This window comes from Podarcis cretensis (assembly GCF_951804945.1).
Source record: "Podarcis cretensis genome assembly, chromosome: 1".
Classification (NCBI taxonomy): domain Eukaryota; kingdom Metazoa; phylum Chordata; class Lepidosauria; order Squamata; family Lacertidae; genus Podarcis; species Podarcis cretensis.
Genome location: NC_137170.1, coordinates 90101460 through 90121681, shown reverse-complemented (window position 1 = coordinate 90121681; position 20222 = coordinate 90101460). Strand labels below are relative to the sequence as shown.

Here is a 20222-nt window from a genome sequence, read left to right as displayed (position 1 = left end):
TTAGCAAGATTTCCCTAATTGATCTGTAGAGCTTTTTTTTTTTGTTAAAACAAAACGCCAATAACTGGTTGGTTGGTAGAACATGGTGCTGATAACACCAAGGTTGCAGTTTGATCCCCATATGGGACAGCTGCTTATTCCTGCATTGCAAGGCGTTGGACTAGATGACCGTCAGGATCCTTTTCAACTCTACAATTCTATGATTTATTATTTATTTCCTGCATTTATACCCTCTCTTTCCTCCAGGAAGCTCAAGGCATTGTACACGTCCCCTTCATTTTATCCTCACAACAACCCTGAGAGATAGATTAGGTTGAGTGGTAATGACTTGCTCAATATCACAGAGGGAATATGAACTCTGGTCTCCCTGGTTCTAGTCCAGCACTTTACTTACTATAACATACTGGCTGTTTAATACAAGAACTTATAAATATAGCAGATGGCAGGCACTTTCTGGGAAGAGGCACCTCCCATTTCTCAAACAAGCAAGAAGGAAATGACTCTTCTATGATTAGGTCTAGTATAATAACACACACACATATTATCTAAAAGCCACAAAGTTTTTATTTCAGTGCAAATTTTAAACTTACCTGCCAGCTATAACTCCTTTGTTTTCCCCCACTCCCATCTCCAGGCAGTTATAGAGGCTTCCAGTGACTTCTTAACAGAAGATGTCATCTGGGCTCACAGAAGAACAGAAAAGGAAGATTGAGGAGAATAGGAAGAAGGCTTTGGCAAGGAGAGCAGAACGACTGGCAGCTCAGCAGGGTGTCGTTGCTAAGAAGCTGCCTGACCTGCAGGTGCTTTCTAGCTGTCAAGGAAAACTGCAGCAGCCTTTGAAGAAGGAAAACCACCACACCAGCCATCACCTCCAGGTTTCTGGCAACCATGCGGTGCTGGGGAATCTTCAAGTGCCACACAGTGTCTGTAGCTCAGACCTCCAGGCACCCATTTTGTGTGGTGCCCAGCAGAGGGGTTGTTCAGAGGACTCCAGCCAAAATCTAGGCAGGCAGCTGAACAGTAATAAGCAGCTCTCACCAGTGGGGAAAGACTGTCTGAGTCACCCTCATGGGCATTATTCTGGCCTGAGCACTCAGGAGCAAGGTCAACCCATCCTGTGTAGTTCTAGCACATTGCAGCCACCAAAACATTGTGCAGAACAGCATCAATCTACATTAGACGCTAGTAGGACGCTTTGCAAAAATGAAGGCACCCCAATTCGGAAAATATCTCCCAGTGGCATTAAACATATGCTACCAGTGGACACCAGTGGCATTGTCGCCAGTGACAGTGAAATGCAGGCAAGTGCCAGAAATCCAGCCTGCGAACTCATTGCTGAAAAAGAAGGTAGTAGCACGTTGCTGTTCTATGGCACAAAAAACCTCCTGACTCCTGTAGAAGGGGGCAGGCAACGGAAACTGCCCGTTTTGGAGGACACAGGCAACGTAGCTGAGACACAGAAAAAAGCGCATGATGGCCTCAGAGGGAAATGTGTCAAGCACTCCGATGACCGTTTCCGGGTTGAAATAGGATATAATGCCAAACTGATTGAACTGTTCAGGAGTTTGCCAAGCAAAAAATACGGTAAGGTGACTGATCATTTCCTGTGCCTCTTGGGATTTTCCATAGATGTGGTTGTGCTAGATATTGTGGATATTGCAGAATTGCCTTTATTTGTATGTTCTGTCTCTTTTAAAAACAGCAAGGACCCGAGCCCTCGTGTGTGAGGAAAAACTTGAATGAACTGCAAGAATCAGGGAGACGTGAGGTTACGGTGGGCTTCTGAAGTAACATCTGAATCCAGGAGCATGTAGAGTGGGGCTCCCATAACCTTTGAGAGGTCTCTAGTTTCTGTAGGCCCATTGCTACTCAGTTTCTCATGAGCTACTTATCTGGTCCTGATACTCCTTTAGACAACCCCCCACTCCCAATAGTGGAGTAGAGAAGAGTAGAGCTGGAACTTATTGTCCCTCTCCTTGCATGCTGAGTGAGAAAAGAACACAGGGATTCAAGCTGGGAAGACAGCCTTTTCACCTTATCTGCCCCTTTCTCCAATGTTTTCTTCACTCAAGGGGACAGGCAGCAAATGTTGGTGGAGGAGGAAGCAGGAGCACCTTCAGATAATGGGTATGATCCCAGACTATTCCATCAGGACAGAGTTTTGGGAGCCATAGAATCCTGGGTTCAGTTCCAGTCTAGGCCGTGGAGCTCCGCAGGTTCCTCAATGGGTTTCTTTCCCTAGAAAGTTCAAGGCATTTTTATTTCAACTGGCTTGTAATGTGTGACACCTAGTTTTATTGCTGCCAGTTTTGATGTGTAATATTGTTTACCCCTGCTGCTGCTGTCAGGTTATTGGTGTGCGTGTTGTATTGATCGTATTGTATGTTCTTTGTAATGCGTTTAGAAATGGTTTGCCAGTTGTACTTGTATTGATTATATAACAGTTTTCTTTTATTATGTTGTACAGGGCCCCAAGAACATCTAGTAGAAGAGCAAGTTATTATTTACTTATTTTTGGCTTCTGCCTGACGAAGTCATGCTTGGAACAGATCCACTGTAATAAACATAAATGGCTAACTTATATTCCAGTGGGTCTACTCATAGTATGAGTTTGTTGGATAGCAGGCTTCTTGGCCTTTTGTCTAAGGTCAGGCAAAAAAAAATCAACTTGTTAATTAATCTCTTAAGGCCATTGTGATGGTCAAATTGATGTGGGGTGGCCATCGCAAACCACTGATTTTGGGTGTCATGAAATGCCAGAATAGATTTATTATTACATGTCTTCTTAATGCCAGAGAGGGGCAGAGTGGCTTGTGGGATGTTATGCCGCTGGTGCCAAAATGACTCCCATCAGACTTGGGTACTCTGCTTATGTGCCTTGCCTTGGTGAGAGGCAGGGAGGGCAACCTTTTACTGCTCTTCTCAAGCAGTAAAATGTCTTGCCCTAACTCTGATTAGAACTCCTGTTTGAACATGAAAGAGAAATTGCTTCCCATGGCATTTGAAATTCCAGATCTTCTTTAGCTGTCACAGGCACGCATAGGCTGTGTTGTGCACATGTTAAGTCTCCTTGGTAGTCTTGGCCTACTGTAGTTCTGCTACAGTTATTTCTGCATGCAGAATCCCAAATATATCCTACCTCATGCTCCACATATGGTTCTCTCCTGACCTGGTGTCAGCACTGACCATGTCAAGCACTGCCAATGGGGCCAAAAAAATGAAACTTCTCAGTGGTGGTGTCAGGGATAGAACTTTGGGGCAGAGGTCCAGGATCTGACTCAGTAGAATGAGCAGGAGGGACTCAAAATGCAGCAAGACTAGCCTTCTCACAATTTGCAGTAAGTGAAGTAATACAGTGGTACCGCGGTTCTCAAACTTAATCTGTTCTGGAAGTCTGTTCCAAAACCAAAGCGTTCCAAAACCAAGGCATGCTTTCCCATAGAAAGCAATGCAAAATGGATTAATCCGTTCCAGACTTTTAAAAACAACCCCTAAAACAGCAATTTAACAAGACTATTGTTAACAAGACTATTGATCCATAAAATGAAAGCAATAAACAATGCACTGCAGTGACACAATCAGTCAATCAGTAGCTGCACTGGGTTCCACACAGTCACAAAAACAACAAAAAAGAGCCACAAAAATGCAAAATAAATAGCAAAAACAGACAGACCTCAGTGTAACACTCAAAATGGAAGTGTGTCACTCAAATCGGAAGCATAACACTCAAAACGGAAGTGTAACACTTAATAATAATAATAATAATAATAATAATAGTATCTTTATTGTCATTGCTCCCTCTCAGGGACAACGAAAATTACTTGGCTGCTCCATCCACCCAGGTAGGGCACTCCACACAAAATCAGAACAACTATAAAAACACTAATTAAAACAATACAATATAATACAGCAAGGAGCATAATAAAACGGAGCATGTTCGGTTTCTTCCTGGTTTTCAGTGTTTGGGTTCCAAGTTGTTTGAGTACCAAGGTGTTTGAGAACCAAGGTACCACTGTATACATTGCCATCTAAACAGGAGATTCCCTATCAGGCCATTAAGTCCAGGGGCTTAAATCACTTGACTGGACCAGTGGAAGTGCTACATAGTGCAACGTGTGCTGCTATGCTGGTGTAGGAATTCTGTGCGCAGGTGTGACTTGCCATTTCTGAATACATTAACAGAGCCATTCTTCTCCAAAATGACTCTCTAAATCCTGCTTTGTTTTAGATCCTGCAACAAAGATGTGGAACTTCAGTCTGGAAGACTATAGCCATCTCAGTAAGTCATAAGACAATTGCATGTTGGGTACAGAATGAGTCGGCACAAAATCTGGGCCACAGAGCCTATGGTTTCTTTCTTAATATGATTTGCTTAATTCATAGCAGAGAAAAAGTAGTTTATATTCAAAATTTGGACTCTAGATGTACAACAAGTGCATTATTACACTAAGTGCATTATTCAAAGCTAGTCCTACGCACAGTAGACCCACTGAAGTTAATGGGCATTACTAACTTAGATTCCTTAATTTCAGTGGATCCACTCAGAGTAAAAGGTAAAGGTAAAGGTACCCCTGCCCGTACGGGCCAGTCTTGACAGACTCTAGGGTTGTGCGGCCATCTCACTCAAGAGGCCGGGGGCCAGCGCTGTCCGGAGACACTTCTGGGTCACGTGGCCAGCGTGACATCGCTGCTCTGGCGAGCCAGAGCCGCACACGGAAACACCGTTTACCTTCCCGCCAGTAAGCGGTCCCTATTTATCTACTTGCACCCGGGGGTGCTTTTGAACTGCTAGGTTGGCAGGCGCTGGGACCAAGCAACGGGAGCGCACCCCGCCGCGGGGATTCGAACTGCCGACCTTTCGATCAGCAAGCCCTAGGCGCTGAGGCTTTTACCCACAGCGCCACCCGCGTCCCTCCACTCAGAGTAGGATTTAGTTAAGTACAACCCTAGATCTTTCTCATAAAAGAGTTGTTCAAGAGCTGTTTGAAGAAAATTATTATTCCAAAAAGAAAAACATTGTTTATTAGAGTGCAGTTTGGGATTATTATTTTTTAAAGAAGAGGTTTTTGTACCACATCAGTAATTGAAAGTTCAGAATGCCAGCAAATTCTTTGCTCTCCAAGTGTAACTCAACTCACAGAGGGAACAGTCCCTGCTGAGTTAGGAGTAGGGAGAATAACTGAATGTCTTCTGAGCTTCCTGCTCTGCTTTTTGAAAGTCTCTGGTGCTTTTTCTCTCAGCTGTCTTCAATTTTCTGCTTTCCACAGGCAGTTGATCCCCCCCCCCCGTCCCATTATCCATTTGTTCTTTCTTTCTTTGGTCAACCTGTTTTTCTCTATAGTGGAACAAGCAGAGCAACTTCCCTCTGTGACTTTGACACCTCTGGAAGGAATGAAAGCAACCCCGAGGGCCACTGAGTCATCTTCTGTTGGTAGAAGTCCTCCATTGAGATCCCTCTTGCAGACATGCAGTGGCTGGCAGAAACCATCGGCAACCATCAGAGGGAAATGTGTGCTGATTTCATACTCTCGGTTCGAAGTAGACATTGGCTATGCTGACAGCGCCATAGGGGTGTTCAAGCAGTTGAATTCCAGGAATTATGGTGAGTGATCTAAGCTGATGCCTTCACTTCAGCAGTGTAGCCATGGTCGCTGAAGCTTGCACCTTGTCTTTCCAGGTGGTATTTGTCCTCTTATTACCTTCCCTACATAATTTGTCTCATGTACCGCTTGTAATAAAAGCAGGGAGTTGGCAGACATAGATACAGGATTGAATTAAAGCCATATGAAAATATTAGGCAAGACATGTCAAATAGAGTATATTTTATACTTGAATTATTTTTTTAAAATATACATTTTGTTGAAAACTGGTTGCTTTTTATGCAGTTCCTTTGGCTGTTTTTGATATGTTGCGTTTCGTTACTCACATTTATTCAGAAGTCATTTTTAGTTTAATTGCAATGAAAATATAAAAAGCAAGGAACAAGGAAGTTCTTAGGTTAATGTGTTCCATTGATGGCATTTTCAAATAGCATGTTTGTATGTGGCTTCAGTTACTCATCTGTAATCCTGGTTGTTGATGCCAGTGTTTTAAAGCCCTACCTTTGTGATCAGGTCAGCATCCAGGTTCCTGCTCTATATCTCCTTTGTACAAAACTGAGGGATGAGAAATTGGCCTTTTTTGGTCATGGTGCTATGACTGTCAAATGCCCTGTCTCCCAAGGGAAGCCTGCTTGTCTTAGTATCTACTTTATTTGGAGAGGACTGTTTTGCGTGATGGTTTAGCATAACAAGGGTGAGACAGAGCTAGCCCAGATTCCACCCCCACACCTTTCTTATCTGGCCCAGCTACAAGGCGATCAGAAGTTTCTGTTTCCGTTTTTGATTAGCCACCGCTTAGTATGTTGCCTGTACCCTAAAATACAGCGGTACCTTGGTACTCGAACAGCTTGGCTCTCAAGCAAATCAGCTCCCAAAAGCCACAAACCTGAGTGAGTGTTTCGGTTTGCGAATGCTATTTGGAAGCCGAATGTCCGACGCGGCTTCTGATTGAAGCTCCTGCACCCAATTGGAAGCCGTGCCTTGGTTTTCAAACCGTTTCGGGAGTCGAATGGACTCCTGGAATGGATTAAGCTCAAGAACCAAGGTACCACTGTATGCTTATTTTTAAATACATATAGTGGAGATCTTCAAACTGTGATTTATGAAGTTGCCTCATCTCCATTAAAACATTTTCTAAAAAGTCAGGACAAGAATTGTAAGTTGTACTAAAATTTATCCAAATGTGCAAAATATACATATAAAATAGAACAAGGACTATGTAATAATAACATGAAGTGGGGGGGGGGGGGGGGAGAAACATGTAGACAAGCATTGTCCATTTGTCAAAGTGAAAAATGAATCATCCTGTAAATAACAGGATATCAACTATTACACACAGTGAATATGGAGGCCAGAAAAAAGAAATTTGGCGTTGTAACCGATTTAAAATAATCCACCTGCTTAGTTGTCACGAACAATTTGATGCTGGTGAATATATTCTTGATTGCTAGAATTTCATATAAGATTGATGTCCTTCGTACTTGCTTATTTCCATATTATGACTCTTACAGATATGAAGACTAGAAAATGGAATTTTCTCTTGGAGGACTATCTAAGACTAAGTAAGAAGCTGCCTCTCAGCAGGTTTTATTCTTTTGGAGGGGGGGGTTACTCACTTAAAACTAGGTTCTTAGAAATGGTCTCTTAAAGGTACTTGACATGGTCACGAGTTTCCCTTTTGCCTCTTCTGGTGCTTTGCAATGGGGATAATGCACTCACATTGAAACTTACTTATAGGATGGCATCATAACACAATATTGTCTGTGTGAAAAGTAGACATGTTTATTAGTATTTGCAGCCTAATCTTTTGAGTATCTTCTACATTTGGAAAGGAGAATCTGTGGTCCTCCAGATGTTGCTGGCCTCCAACTCCCATCAGCTCTAACCAAAAAAGTCAGAAGTCAGGCATAGCAACATCTGGAGGGCCACAGTTTCCCCATCCTTTTTGCACACCTTCAGTATTGAAGGCAGTTGCATCTAGTAGAGCAGCTGTTGTTCCTCTGTAGTAGGTCTAATGGGTAATTTGGCACAGATTTATTCAAAGGTAGGAAAACTTCCATCCTCTTTGCTAGGGTGAATGTGTTTGTGTGTATTTTAAAGCCATCCTATTAGGGTTTTCTCCAGGCCCAGAAAGATAGGAAGCTGTGCATCATCCTAAAACAAGTCTGGAAACAGAGAACGCAGTCAGATATTTCCTGTACCTTCGGACAAATGTTCAAGTTCTTAATGGATTAGTTGCAAGGAAATAGTAAGCAGGCCTTTGTAGATGCTCTCAGCTCTGGTCTAAAAATCCAAGACCCAGGCTCTACAGAGTGTGAATGAAGCAGCTGGCTCTATGCAAGCGGAGGCCTGCAAAATAGTGTGCCACCGTGAAGGGTGCATTGTTTGGGCAACTGGGGGTGGGGAAGATTGCTTGTTAGGAGACTGAATTCAACACTGCACTCTACCCCTGCTCACTATCTCCTGAACAGCTTCTCTGCAATTACTTACAGTTATTTATTTTTTCTATATGCATGTTGCTACAGCTGCTGGATTGTGCTGTGGAATGGGTGTGTGAAATGCCTATCTGGGCTCTCTTTGTCTTTTATTAAACCAGCTAGGGGTACAAATACAGAAGCTGGATTCCATGTGCATGGCTCTTAGTTTCATTGGTACCACTGTCACAAAGAGTCTCCAGTCCCCTAATATGGACTTTTCTACCATAGCACAATTTCCTTTAAAAAAAGGATCTTGCTCCTTGTATTTTAACAGTTTTACCTGTTTACACACTTGTTCAGCTGTCTTGAGATAAAAGGTCACTTGGGGACAAGGGAGCGGGGGAAACATTTTTTGGATGAATCACTCAAACTACTGAGACATCCTGATTTTCCAAGCCTGTCTGCAAAACAGCAGCGATGGCATAATTGCAGCAATTTGCTAGTTTATAATTCCAGCAAGTAACTTTCTGAGCATAATAACAGTGCAGGACTCTATTTCAGCAGGGAGAGGCTTCTTTCCTTGCTGGAGGAGCACAGATTAAACCAAAGGGTGCATACTGAATAGCCTATCCTACAAGCACAAATAGAAATTCTTTCACATATTTATATGCTTTCAGAATGAAGGATTTTGCCTGGGTAGCAGGGGTCTAATCTGCTGCCTCCGTTCTAGAGATAACCGAAATTAACTGTAGTTTGCAGTCAATACCCAGGCTCTTATAACGCGAGTGCACATCTGAGTCTGCTGAGTGTTTTGTTTTCACTGTCAGAATTATGTTCCAGTCTGTTGATTTCCATATTATAGTGATTTTAGTTTTCTTTGAAAGGAAAGGCCGCTTGCAGGATTTTGTATCTTTTTATTTGTTGCAGTGTCTAATACATCGTGGCAACATTTTGATTGCTGTGTCAAGAAAAAAATTAGTGTCAGTGCTAGTTTAAGATGAACAGACAGTGCTTAATCCAGAGTCATTATATTCAGCATTTTTGAAATGAATCATTTTGTCATTTTATTTTTAGAAGAGGAATCATTTTAAGATATATAAACACTTGGCAATTCTCACTGTTGTCCACTCCTGATATGATTCTGCTTAAAAAAAAATGTCTGAGAAGACGGTGGGAAGCAAAGGATGTAGGGGACTCTTTCTATTGGTGGGTTGCAGACTGAGATGCTAGTGAATTACATTTCAAACTATTTCACTTTAGTACTGTGTTCAGTTCAAATAATTAGCTATATAGGTGTTTCGTAATATTTTGTGTGTGCAGTTCCACACAAGTGAAATGTAATTATGAAGTTTGGTACTCTGCATGGAGTTCAACATTATAGCGGGAGCCATTTTAGAAAACTGAAAGTTTCCAGTCCTTATTCATGTGAAATTAGGTTTGAAACTGTGTGGGCAATGACCTGTTAAATCTCAGCAGTCGGTGGGATGGATCAATAAGATTTCCAGTGATCGGTGTGTGCAGATTCAATAGCATAACTTTTCTGCTTGCCAGAAAAATAATAAACTATGCAAACTAAGCAAAGCTGTCCAAACATGCTTGATTTGCATAACAAACGAACTTTGTTTTGTTATAGAACTTGCCAAAATAAACCTGAGCATTTTTTGAAAGTACTGCATCACCTTCTTTCTTTTCCTAGCTCTCTGTTTATATTATGTACTTGTACATGTGTCTATGCACCTTGCTTAGATTGGCACTTTTCATGAAGTCAATTCTTTATTGGCTGATCGACTGCAATAAAGCATTTGATTGAAGAAGTCATTCTTGGGAAAAGTAGTATTTTTCTGTCTCAAAATGAAAGAACCATAAAATATGTAAGTAAACGTGCAAAGGAGGGTGGTCTAGGACTCTGCATAAACAAGGCATCTGTTTGTGTGCTTGTTCAAACTTAAGTGAAGGTTGTTTACAAATGCTCCTACGGACACAAATCCTTCTTGTGTGTGTTCCTTTTAGTTGAACTGCTAAGGAGCCTTCCAGCAGTGGAAGTGGAGCCATTGCCTAAGCCAGTAATACAAGCCTTTGCTGCTCAGTTTGAGAAGTCTGCCTTGAAGGTTGCTGACATTCCAGAAGCAGACCTTTCAGGACTGGATCCTAAACTTGTGGCCAGCCTCATGCCATTTCAGAGAGAAGGTGTGAAGTAAGTCAAGCCCTGGGTCTTCTGCAAAACACACACCTTTTATTTAAAATGTTGGCACTTGCATTTAGTTTGAGAGTTGTTATCCATCGCTCCCCCACCTTCCTTTGCTTTCTTGCTTTGCCAACACAATCTAGAAGAGGTAACTTGTATCTCTTGCTGTTGGACCCACATTGGCCCAACAGGGAGGCAGGGACTTCCAGGGTCCATAAAACGACACATGCAAAAACAACAACAACAACAACAACAACAACAACAACAACAAAGCCGTGAATGGCTGGTTTCCCCCTTGCTAATTCACACCTGCTTTTATTACTTGAAGAGGATCCTTTGAGATATCGAAAGCTGACATTCTCAGGGAACGGATTCCTGTACCAGAAACGTGTGGAAGGCACATAACCTTGATTGCTAACTGTTCTTGCTAGCTACTCCTTCCCCCGTGTAGGAAGAACAGAGCCTGCTGCCTTTTCCACTCCTTGAGAAACAGGCTTACTAGAAACTGCAGTTGGGATCTTTTTCAAGGCACAAAGTAGTGGACTCGTTTGAGGCAAAGGCTTCTGCTAATCAGTTTGACATATATTTACAAGCTGTTGCTAGACTACAGTTCTCATCATCCCTGACTGCTGGTCCTGCTAGCTAGGGATGGTGGAAGTTGTAGTCCAGCAACAGCTGGGGACCCAAGTTTGAGAAACACTGACTGAGATGGAAGCTGTATTTCTCCTTGAATCAGAAGAATCTGGGATAAGAAAGTGGGTTTTTTGGGGGGTTCTGGTATTTAACTTGCAACTAGATTATAGAACAGGGAGCAGGGAGCTGTGGCCCTCCAGATGTTGCTGGGATACAATCCCCATTATCCTTGAGCATTGGTGATGCTGGATGGGGATGGTATGAGTTGGAGTCAGCAACATCTGGAGAACCACAAGTTCCTCAATCTTGCCTTAAAAGAACTGAATTCACTGTGGAAATGGAAACAATAACCCATTGGTCTCTTTCCCTCCCCTCTTTTTCAGTTTTGCAATTGCCAAAGAAGGTCGTTTGCTCCTTGCGGATGACATGGGCTTAGGGAAAACAATCCAGGCAATCTGCATTGCTGAATACTATCGAAAAGAGTGGCCTCTGCTGGTGGTCACTCCTTCTTCAGTGAGATATACATGGGCGGAGGTAATGCCTGCATTTTCTCAACTCCTTTTTAGTCTTCTGTCTTGCTTGTCTTTCACATTCTGAGAGAGCCACCGCAGTCGTTGGTGCCGATGAAAAATGAGACAATGGGGGCAGAAAGGAATGGTGCTTCATGTTAGTCCTCAGCTTTGAGGAGTTACAGCAGTCCTGTCACTTGGCATCCCTCCTTCACTATTGTTTGCGATTCTCATTCATAATTCCAAAAGGAGTCTTCAGAATGGAGATCATGGAGCTGAGAGCCCAGTTTAGGGGTGAAAATGGGCATATGGAAATACACGGAGATTCTTTAGTCTCTTTGACCTTTGCATAAAACTCTTTACTTGCCAAATGCAGGGAGAAAACTTATTCCCGTCTTTATTTATGAAAAGAGCAGCACAGGGATTCTGTTCAAATAGTTGCCCTGGCCTACTTTGTCATGATGTGGGTAGTAAAAGCCAGTGTGTGTTTTAATTTAAGAATAAATTGTGTTTGCATGTTCAGTATATTTTTAAGCAGACTGATTTTGACCATTGCTTTGGATGTTTTGAGGTTTTTTTTTTGGGGGGGGGGAGTTTCAGATAGCTGGGCTTATAAGTGCTTAAATAGCTAAATATAATGATTTATAATCCTGGCAGGAGATAAGGATTGAGAAAGCCAACAGCTTTGTGAGATGCCTCTGGTCTGAGAATCAGGCTAATACTAATGTTCATTTATGATCTCATCATAGCTGTATTTATCTTAGTAGTGAAATGAATAGAACAGAACAGGGCTGTTTGAGTGGAAAGACTGCTGCGCACCATAATCGGCGGAAGCCATAAAGTGCAACTGCTGTTTGTGGGTGAGCACCATAGCCAAGCCAACCGGACTGCAACTTCTTCAAGGACCTTGACAGGCTGGGCTCCAGCATGCTTTGTGCTTAAAATTCACCTGCCTGTGAATGTGTCCACCCACAACTTCGCTCCCTGTTCTGTCATTATGAGATAGGTGTCTCATGTGGGGGGGGGGGCAACATTCCTCGCATGACACCCATCCAGATGTCAACATAGCTCTCTGTGAAGTGCTCATCCTTGTGGGTGTACCACCTCAGACTGCGGAGATGGATCACATAACAGACTGCTTTGAAAGAAAGGAAAGGGAGAAAGACTGTTTCCTCTGAAACAAGGCTAAGTTGGGAATGCTCTAGTTTTTCTGTATGCTGGTGTTTTATATTTTACGGATGAACTCGTACTTGCAGTCCAATGTCCCTTCAGCCCAGGCACAGACTGACCACTTCATTGAAAATTTGGTTTCAGCAAGGAACATAATAGGGCAAGTGGATACCTTTTTAATTAGATACTTTTTTTGGGGGGGGTAGGGTGGGATCTGGAATTGAGTACCCAATTCGGAAAGGCTTTAGCTCAGTGGCAGAGCATCTTCTTTGATGCAGAATGTTCCAGGTTCAATCCCTGGCATCTCCAGGTAGGGCTGGGAGAGAACCACTCTTGGAACTATGGTGAGCTCCTGCCAACCAGTGGGTGCAATAGGGAGCTAGATGGATCAACAATCTGACTTGGTATAAGCAAAAGAAAACAGATTGCTGTAAGTCAAACACATGTTTCTTGGCACAAATGGCAACAGAATACCTTTCAGGTACATTTCAGGTGCAACCAATTAACTTTGTGTGCTAATATAACTGAGATACAGTAGGATTTGGCATTAAGATCAGGGCACCAGGAAAGATTCCCCCCCCCCCCCCAGTGAGGCTTGTATGATCACAAGATTGGTAAGCAATAATTATTCATGTCCTTTATTATCTCAAGCGATTATATTACGGCTGTAGTAGCTTTTGGAGTATTTTTGATATAACTTTTATTGTATTAATGGAACTGATAATTTTAGCATAACCTTATGGTTTTAACATGTCTATAGATGGTATATTGAACAGATACTAATTATTGTTTCATGTGTTTGGCCTTAACTGGAATATGCATAGACACTGATGAATAATGTATTTGGTAACGGGTCTCTGTCTGTTTTTGCTCATTCACATTTGATGCTGAATACATGACTTTTCACATAAATTGAATTTTAAAATCGGCCTTTTCGTGCACGTTTTGGTTTTCTTTTGCATGCTTTGTTTTTTTCTGCATTTTGAGTTGGTATAAGGCAGCTTCTTGTATCTGTATCAGGCATATTACCTGAGATACAACACAGGCTGACTAGGCCTTTGTGGAACTCATGTGAAAAACAGCTGGTGCAGATGCAATGCTATCCTCAGTATCCACAGAAAAACATTTCAAATGATGTGTGCTGGGGGGATGAATACAGTTAAGGATTGTATAGCACTTAGCAAACTTTTCAAAAAGTGCCGTATGAGCGGTGTCAACTGTTTTTGAAAGGTGGCTGTAAGCTTTAGGCCATTTAGATATAAAAAGAATTTTTTCAGCTCACGTCTTTTTCTGCCTTCGTTCTTTTCGCTGCTTAAGGCTTTCCACAGGTGGCTTCCTTCCTTGAGCCCAGATGCCATCAGTGTCATAGCAACGGGCAAGGATTGCCTGTCGGCAAGATTGATAAACGTTGTCAGTTTTGACCTTCTCAGCAAGATGGAGAAGCAACTCAAAACCACCTTCCGAGTTGTGATTGTTGTAAGTAGGGCATCCTGGTGGGGGAGGCAGGTGGCACAGTTTCCCTGGGCCATTCAAAGGCAGAGATGGGGGACGTGTTCACTGCAGGCGTGAGGGCATATTAGACGGTCTCAAGACATGGAAGGCTCTTAAGCTGTAAATAAAACTTGTCTGAATTGAAAGTTGGTTCATGTTATGGTGCCATTTGCACAGTATGAAATTAGAAGTGGCTGCTTTTCTAATGCTTACTAATAGCGACTGTGTCCTCTTAATTGCCATTTCATTTTACACTGTTCGGCAATTATAGCATACATTTGCTTCGAAAATGTATTCTTCAGGACACCACTTAGTTGCAAGAGATTCTCCCTGTATTTCTGGAAATGTGGATGTTCTTGTCTGCTCTGAGGGGGCCAAGAGCTCTCCTGTTACCTTTCTGGTTCCCTGTATTTAAAGTAATGAGCAGCTTTTCAGGGCCAAGGAATGGGACCTAGAAACCCTACTTTCCAATCTCATGATTTATGTATCCATCTCATGGTCCAGAAGGACCAACTCATGCCAAGTTCTGATTTGTTTTTTGTTTTGAGGTTTTAGGACAAGCTGTAATCACGATTTTCTCATGCCTTTCTGGGCAACAATGAGTTCTAAGGGACTTGACTATTTTTAATGAAATACTTTCTCCTGATTGCAGTAAGACCTTACTGAAGACTCCAGTGATACATACTGTTTACCACAGCCTGGGGAAATTTGACCTTTTAGTTTCTAGAATTTGTACATGCAATTGGCTGGGGCAACCCAGTCAGATGGATGATAATAATACTAAGACTAAGACTAATAATAAAAATAATAAATAAATAAAGGCAGTGGCCTGGTAGTTTTAAACTATGAATCAGCATTATGGGAACAAACTGTGGAGAGCCTTGGCCTTATGTGTTCCTCCCCCCACCTCACTTGATGGACACAGGGAGAAGATTGAAAACTTCTCTCTTTTGATTTCTGAGTAAACTAGAGATTCAATGTATGACCAAACTCAGAATCTGACTTATTCCAAGCATGGTCAGTTTAAACAAACCATGGTCAAACTGTGGTTTTGAATCCTGATTTGCTAGCTAACACAGTTAGAATAAACCAAAGCCAAGCCATCGTTTCCCAGAAAAGACATTTTCCTAAGAGAATTTCTGAGAACATTCTTGTTGGCCACTATTCCCTCTGCTTCCCCAAATGCCCCAGAATGATGCTAGGTTTGTGGCATTATGGGGAATGTAAAATGGTGGCCAGGCTGCTGTTTCTACTTGAAAGCTTAACAGAGAAACCATTTCAAACAAGGAAGGAGAATTAGCCACTGCTAATGCTGAGCTTCACCCCTGCTGAGCTGTTGAAGAATTTCTCCTTCCGCTGGAGATGTTTGGTGAAGTGGTCCACCCAATTTCTCTACACACAAATAGCATGGGGAATTTCAGGGAGGCATTTTTGTGCACAGCTCTAAAACAAACCACAGTTTCCTCAGTTCAGTCATACAACAGGAAACTGGTTTTTGCAAAATGAAAAGTGGAAGCTTTCAATCTTCCCTCATTCTTATGCACAAAGAAACAGGGAGAGTATGAGCCTGAGACTCGCCGCAGCTCCTTCTCATAATACTAAACCACAGTTTAGTTATATTTCTTCAAGGCTGCTCTGGAATCTCAGTTCTTATTATTGTTTCTTAATGAGACTTGTTGAAGTCATCATAACCCACACTTCTAACACTTCAACCCTCTGTACTTACTTGGACATTTCCTTCTCATCTCATCAGAAATTCCCTTTCAAGTAAATGTGTTCTGGGCCACAGCCAAAGAATTTTCTACACAGTTGAGTGCATCTGATGCTGAGAGGTCAGCAGATACCCAGATCATCTGCATCAATTAAGGTCCTGGAGCCAAGCAGCTTCTTAGATCTCATCCTTGCAGTTAAAAATATATATATCGAGCTGCTAGCGTTTACTCTTCAGGAATAGTGCCCCTCAGGAATCCCTTGTACAAGTGTGCAAAGTGCCAGAGGTGAAAGTGCCATAATCCCAACACTTCCATTTTCTGGTTGTCTACAAGGTACTGGTCTGTGAGGTCTTTATAGAGCAGGGATGGGGAACCCCTGGCCAGTCTTGGCCCCCAACACTTTGCTTCCCAAACCACACGCACCCACCTATCAGCTGATGTCACTGGTGACTTGCGTGGCTCGTGTAGTTTCTCAGTTTGTGTGTGGGACTTAAGAGTGATCTTTTCCCTTTTCCTGCCACTATGGGCAGCCTGCAGCTATTGCAGCACTCAGTATCTTCACTGGTCATTCTGATGTCGCAATATTGTATTTAGATGCAATGCGAAACGATTCTCTGCTCCACTCCCTTCCTCTTGCACAACCGCGAGGAGGAAATCTGAAGCACCCGTTTCCATTTTCAACTACCGGTAATTTGAGTTTGTCGTTTTGTCTCTTAATGTAATAATAATATAATAATAATTTTTTATTTATACTCTGCCCATCTGGCTGGGTTTCCTTAGCCATCCTGGGCGGCTTCCAACAAAGATTAAAAATACATTAAAACATCAGTCATTAAAAACTTCCCTAAATAGGACAGCCTTCAGATGCCTTCTAAACATCAGATACAGTGGACCCTCCGGATACGAACTTAATTCGTTCCGGGGGTCCGTTCGCACCCCGAAAATTACGTAAATAGAGGTGCACTTCTGCCCATGCACGCGGCGCGATTGAGCGCTTCTGTGCAAGGCTCGCAGAGCACTTCTGCACATATGCGTGTGGCGAAACCTGGAAGTATACACTTCTGGGTTTGCCATGGCCGTAACCCGAAGATTCCGTATCCAGAGGGATCCGTAAGTAGAGGTACGACTGTAGTTGTTTATCTCTTTGACATCTGATGGGAGGGCACTCCACAGGGTGGGCGCCACTATTGAGAAGGCCCTCTGCCTGGTTCCCTGTAACCTTACTTCTCGCAGTGTGGGAACCGCCAGAAGGCCCTTGGCGCTGGACCTTAGTGTCTGGGCAATATGTGGGATTTCTGGAAAATGTTGAAGGGGGCAGGGGGAATAGAGTAATTCACTATGGAAACAATTCTGATGTCTTAGAGAGTGATCTAATTTACCACATTTTACTTGTGCTTAGTAAACACAGCTAACTTTGAAACTGCCAAGTTTGCCTAATATTTGAACCCATTCATTGTCACTAATGAACTTATGAAATGGGAAATTTTCTGCAGAAAAATAAAACACTGGAGGAAAAAAAAATAAAGGAAGTCCCATTTTACAAAAAAATTCTGCCTCGCATCACAAGGCCTAACCATGCTATGCTTTACATGGGAGAGATGGGGGTGGATTTTCCATACTGTGGATGTTGTTTATTGAAATACAGCAGAGAGGCTACCAAGTGCTTGGGAGCGACAGTATTGATGAGTGGGCCATTCTTCCTAATCACCTTGTCCCTGTTTGCTGTGTAGGTGGAAAATACACCTTTAGTGTTTCCTCCATGGGGCAAACGGCAGCTTTGTGTGTACACGTGTCATTTTGATTGAGAAGAACGGTATGACAGGACTGGGTAAAACCCCTCCCCTGCCATTGCTCCAAAGAAATAGGCAACTCCCTCACTCCTCAGTGACTGTATTTTGTATTAAAAAAACAAAACAAAACAAACAAACAAACAAAAACCATTGCGGATAATCACAGTCATTGATCTCCCACTTAGTGTGGTTTGGCCCTCATTCACGTTCTTACTAGATATGTTGTAGAATTGAGGTCCTGCGTTTTGCATCCAATAGCCTCTGCAGCGTGTTGTGCTTCCTCGCTTCCCTCTTCAATCCTCCCTCTGCTGGTGGCTATTACTAGCTTAATCTTATTGCTAACCAAGATTGAGAAAGCAGTTCCTTCCAGTTGAAGGGGGTATATTATCTTTTCTGTGCGTGGCTGCTTACTCTTCCAAATACGACAAGATGAGCAAATTCCCTGGGAGGGTGCCAATTTCCTTAGTGTCCCGAAGCTCGGTGTTGTAACAGCAATGGCAATAGAGCTCATTCCAGGAGGGGAAATTCTCAAATGGTAGGTCTATTTCCTACCTGGCGAGCCTTTTAACAGCAAACCGGTTGGCTCCTAATTAGATTTTCTCCTTTCTGGTGGTTTTTCATTAACCCCTTCCTTTGGGGGAATCCGTGCAGGGCAGACTCGCAATTATCTGCATTTAAGAGGAGGCTGTGCAGCGGCAAAAAGAATATTAATAGCGAGAATCGTTTCTTCCCCTCCCTTCATGGGCTTGGTTATGGTTGTTGATAGATCAACAACAAGGATGTGTTTTCCTTTCACAGTGACTTCAGTTTCGAGCAAGCAATCCTACCTCATGTTGTGGAGGTTTGACATAGAGTGGTGCTGTAGCCGTCTAGGATTATCTAAGATAATCACACAAAATATCAGGACAGCTTAATTTGGCCTTCCCCAGCCTTGGGTCTCCAGATGATGTTGGACTACAACTGCTGATATCCATGATAATCGGCCATGCTGGCTGGGGTTAATGGGAGTTGTAGTCCAACAATAACAACATTTGGAGGAATGCTGATATAAACTGCTTTTTGGTTGTTTGGCTATCGCTCTGGGTTTCACGTACTCTCCCCTTCTTCTGTTTTAGGATGAGTCCCACTTTCTGAAGAATGGGAAAACTGCTCGATGCCGGGCTGCGATGCCTCTCCTGAAGGTGAGCATACCAGGGTTTTCAAAATTGGGCATTTGACTTTTAGGTGCTGTGTATTCAAGATGCCTGGTATACAGGCAAGAGCCAAAGGAATTTTGCTAGGCTGCTACCAGTGCTGTAGTGACAAGTTGGGAGCCATACAAAATTCCAATATGAGGGATGTAATTAAATTCTGTGCTTTTTCACCTACCTATGATGCAGACTGGGCAATTTTGGTTTATCAGTTAAACTCTACAGCAGAATGCATGAAATAAGTTCAGAAATCCTAAGTGTAGTACAAGATTGAATATTTAAATGCATAATCATTCCGAAGTATCTGAGATTTTGAGTATTTTAGGATTATATAAATGAATTCCAGGTCACAGAGTCTGCTTCAAAATAATATTTCCAAGTGAAGCTGCCCTGAGAAATAATGATCTGTCTTTTATTTGCTATAAATTTTGATATGTCAGTAACCAGCAATTAAATTGATTTATCCCAAAGCTGATAGAGTCTTCCATAAGTATTTCACACAGACCTCATAAATCTGTTTTTCTGGTGTGTAACCTAAAAATCCTTAAAGTGGCTTGGATGAAGGATATAGAATCAATAATGGATTAATATTTATTCTGAAATTCTGTTGAAGAACAGGTCTGAATATAATACTTCTGAGAAAAAATAGGCATAATTATAATATTAAAAGCTTAATCTTTGATATCACTTAGGCATTGATTGCTTCTGAAGATAAAGTAGCATTTCTTAATATCCATTTTTTTACTTCCTTATAAAAATTTCTGAGGAAATCGCTTTAAGGCAGTGATGTATGGAATCTTCAAGTAGGCCCATGTATAAAACATGGAGCTAAGTTTGAAGCACCATGAGTTTTCAGAAGTAATTATTCATAGTAATGTACCTTGTGTCCCTACTGAGGAAACCTAAATTCTTCACAAAACACTGTTGTTGCTCTGCAACCAGGTGTTGAGGATTGTGTAGGGGCACTTTTTGAACCTATAAAATTAATCAAGAAGTTTAATTTACACAATATTTAGATTAGCATGATTTTCCAAGTGAACCCTTAACATCAGGTGTGCTTTGGAACTGGCAGAATCTGGCACTGTCCTTTTTTATTATTATTTTAAAAAATGGAAATATGAATGCTGTTGGAAATATGAATCAGACTGAGCATGAATATGAAATATGGAAATATAAATCAGTTTGCTTTTGAGGAATGAATATAGTTGTAAAAAGGATTCTAGTCCTTAAGGTCTTCCAGAATTCTTTCTTTCTCTGCTTAAGAGTTTTTGAAAGCTCTGTTTTCCTAAAGGGTGGGTGTAGGAGCTCTGCTACTATCTAATGTCAAAACACTGCCATTTTCAAATTGTTCCCTTTTGGGTGTAATTTGAATGTCCCAGGTGTGATGGATATACTTTAGGTTGTTTGCATCCGTGATATTTAGTTAGATCCTAACCTTATTCCAAAGTTGCAGCGGGCATGAGTTATAATACTGTTTTATGACAGAAATGAAATTTCCCCAAACGTGCAGATGCTGTCTCCCCTC

The 20222-nt window shown here is 42.1% G+C and overlaps 1 protein-coding gene across 4 annotated transcripts in view; it reads left to right on the top strand.

The window, feature by feature from the left end:
• The window catches only part of SMARCAL1 (SNF2 related chromatin remodeling annealing helicase 1), a 38176-nt gene that overhangs the window by 1680 nt on the left and 16274 nt on the right, over positions 1 to 20222 (top strand). For all 4 annotated transcript variants that reach the window (XM_079968714.1, XM_079968711.1, XM_079968713.1 and 1 more), the window contains exons 2-9: positions 635 to 1584; positions 4229 to 4279; positions 5342 to 5602; positions 7112 to 7162; positions 10028 to 10211; positions 11219 to 11369; positions 13832 to 13990; positions 18623 to 18688. In XM_079968714.1, coding sequence (XP_079824840.1) covers positions 672 to 1584; positions 4229 to 4279; positions 5342 to 5602; positions 7112 to 7162; positions 10028 to 10211; positions 11219 to 11369; positions 13832 to 13990; positions 18623 to 18688 — 1836 coding nt within the window. In that variant the 5' untranslated portion in view covers positions 635 to 671. The remainder of the gene's footprint in view (positions 1 to 634; positions 1585 to 4228; positions 4280 to 5341; positions 5603 to 7111; positions 7163 to 10027; positions 10212 to 11218; positions 11370 to 13831; positions 13991 to 18622; positions 18689 to 20222) is intronic.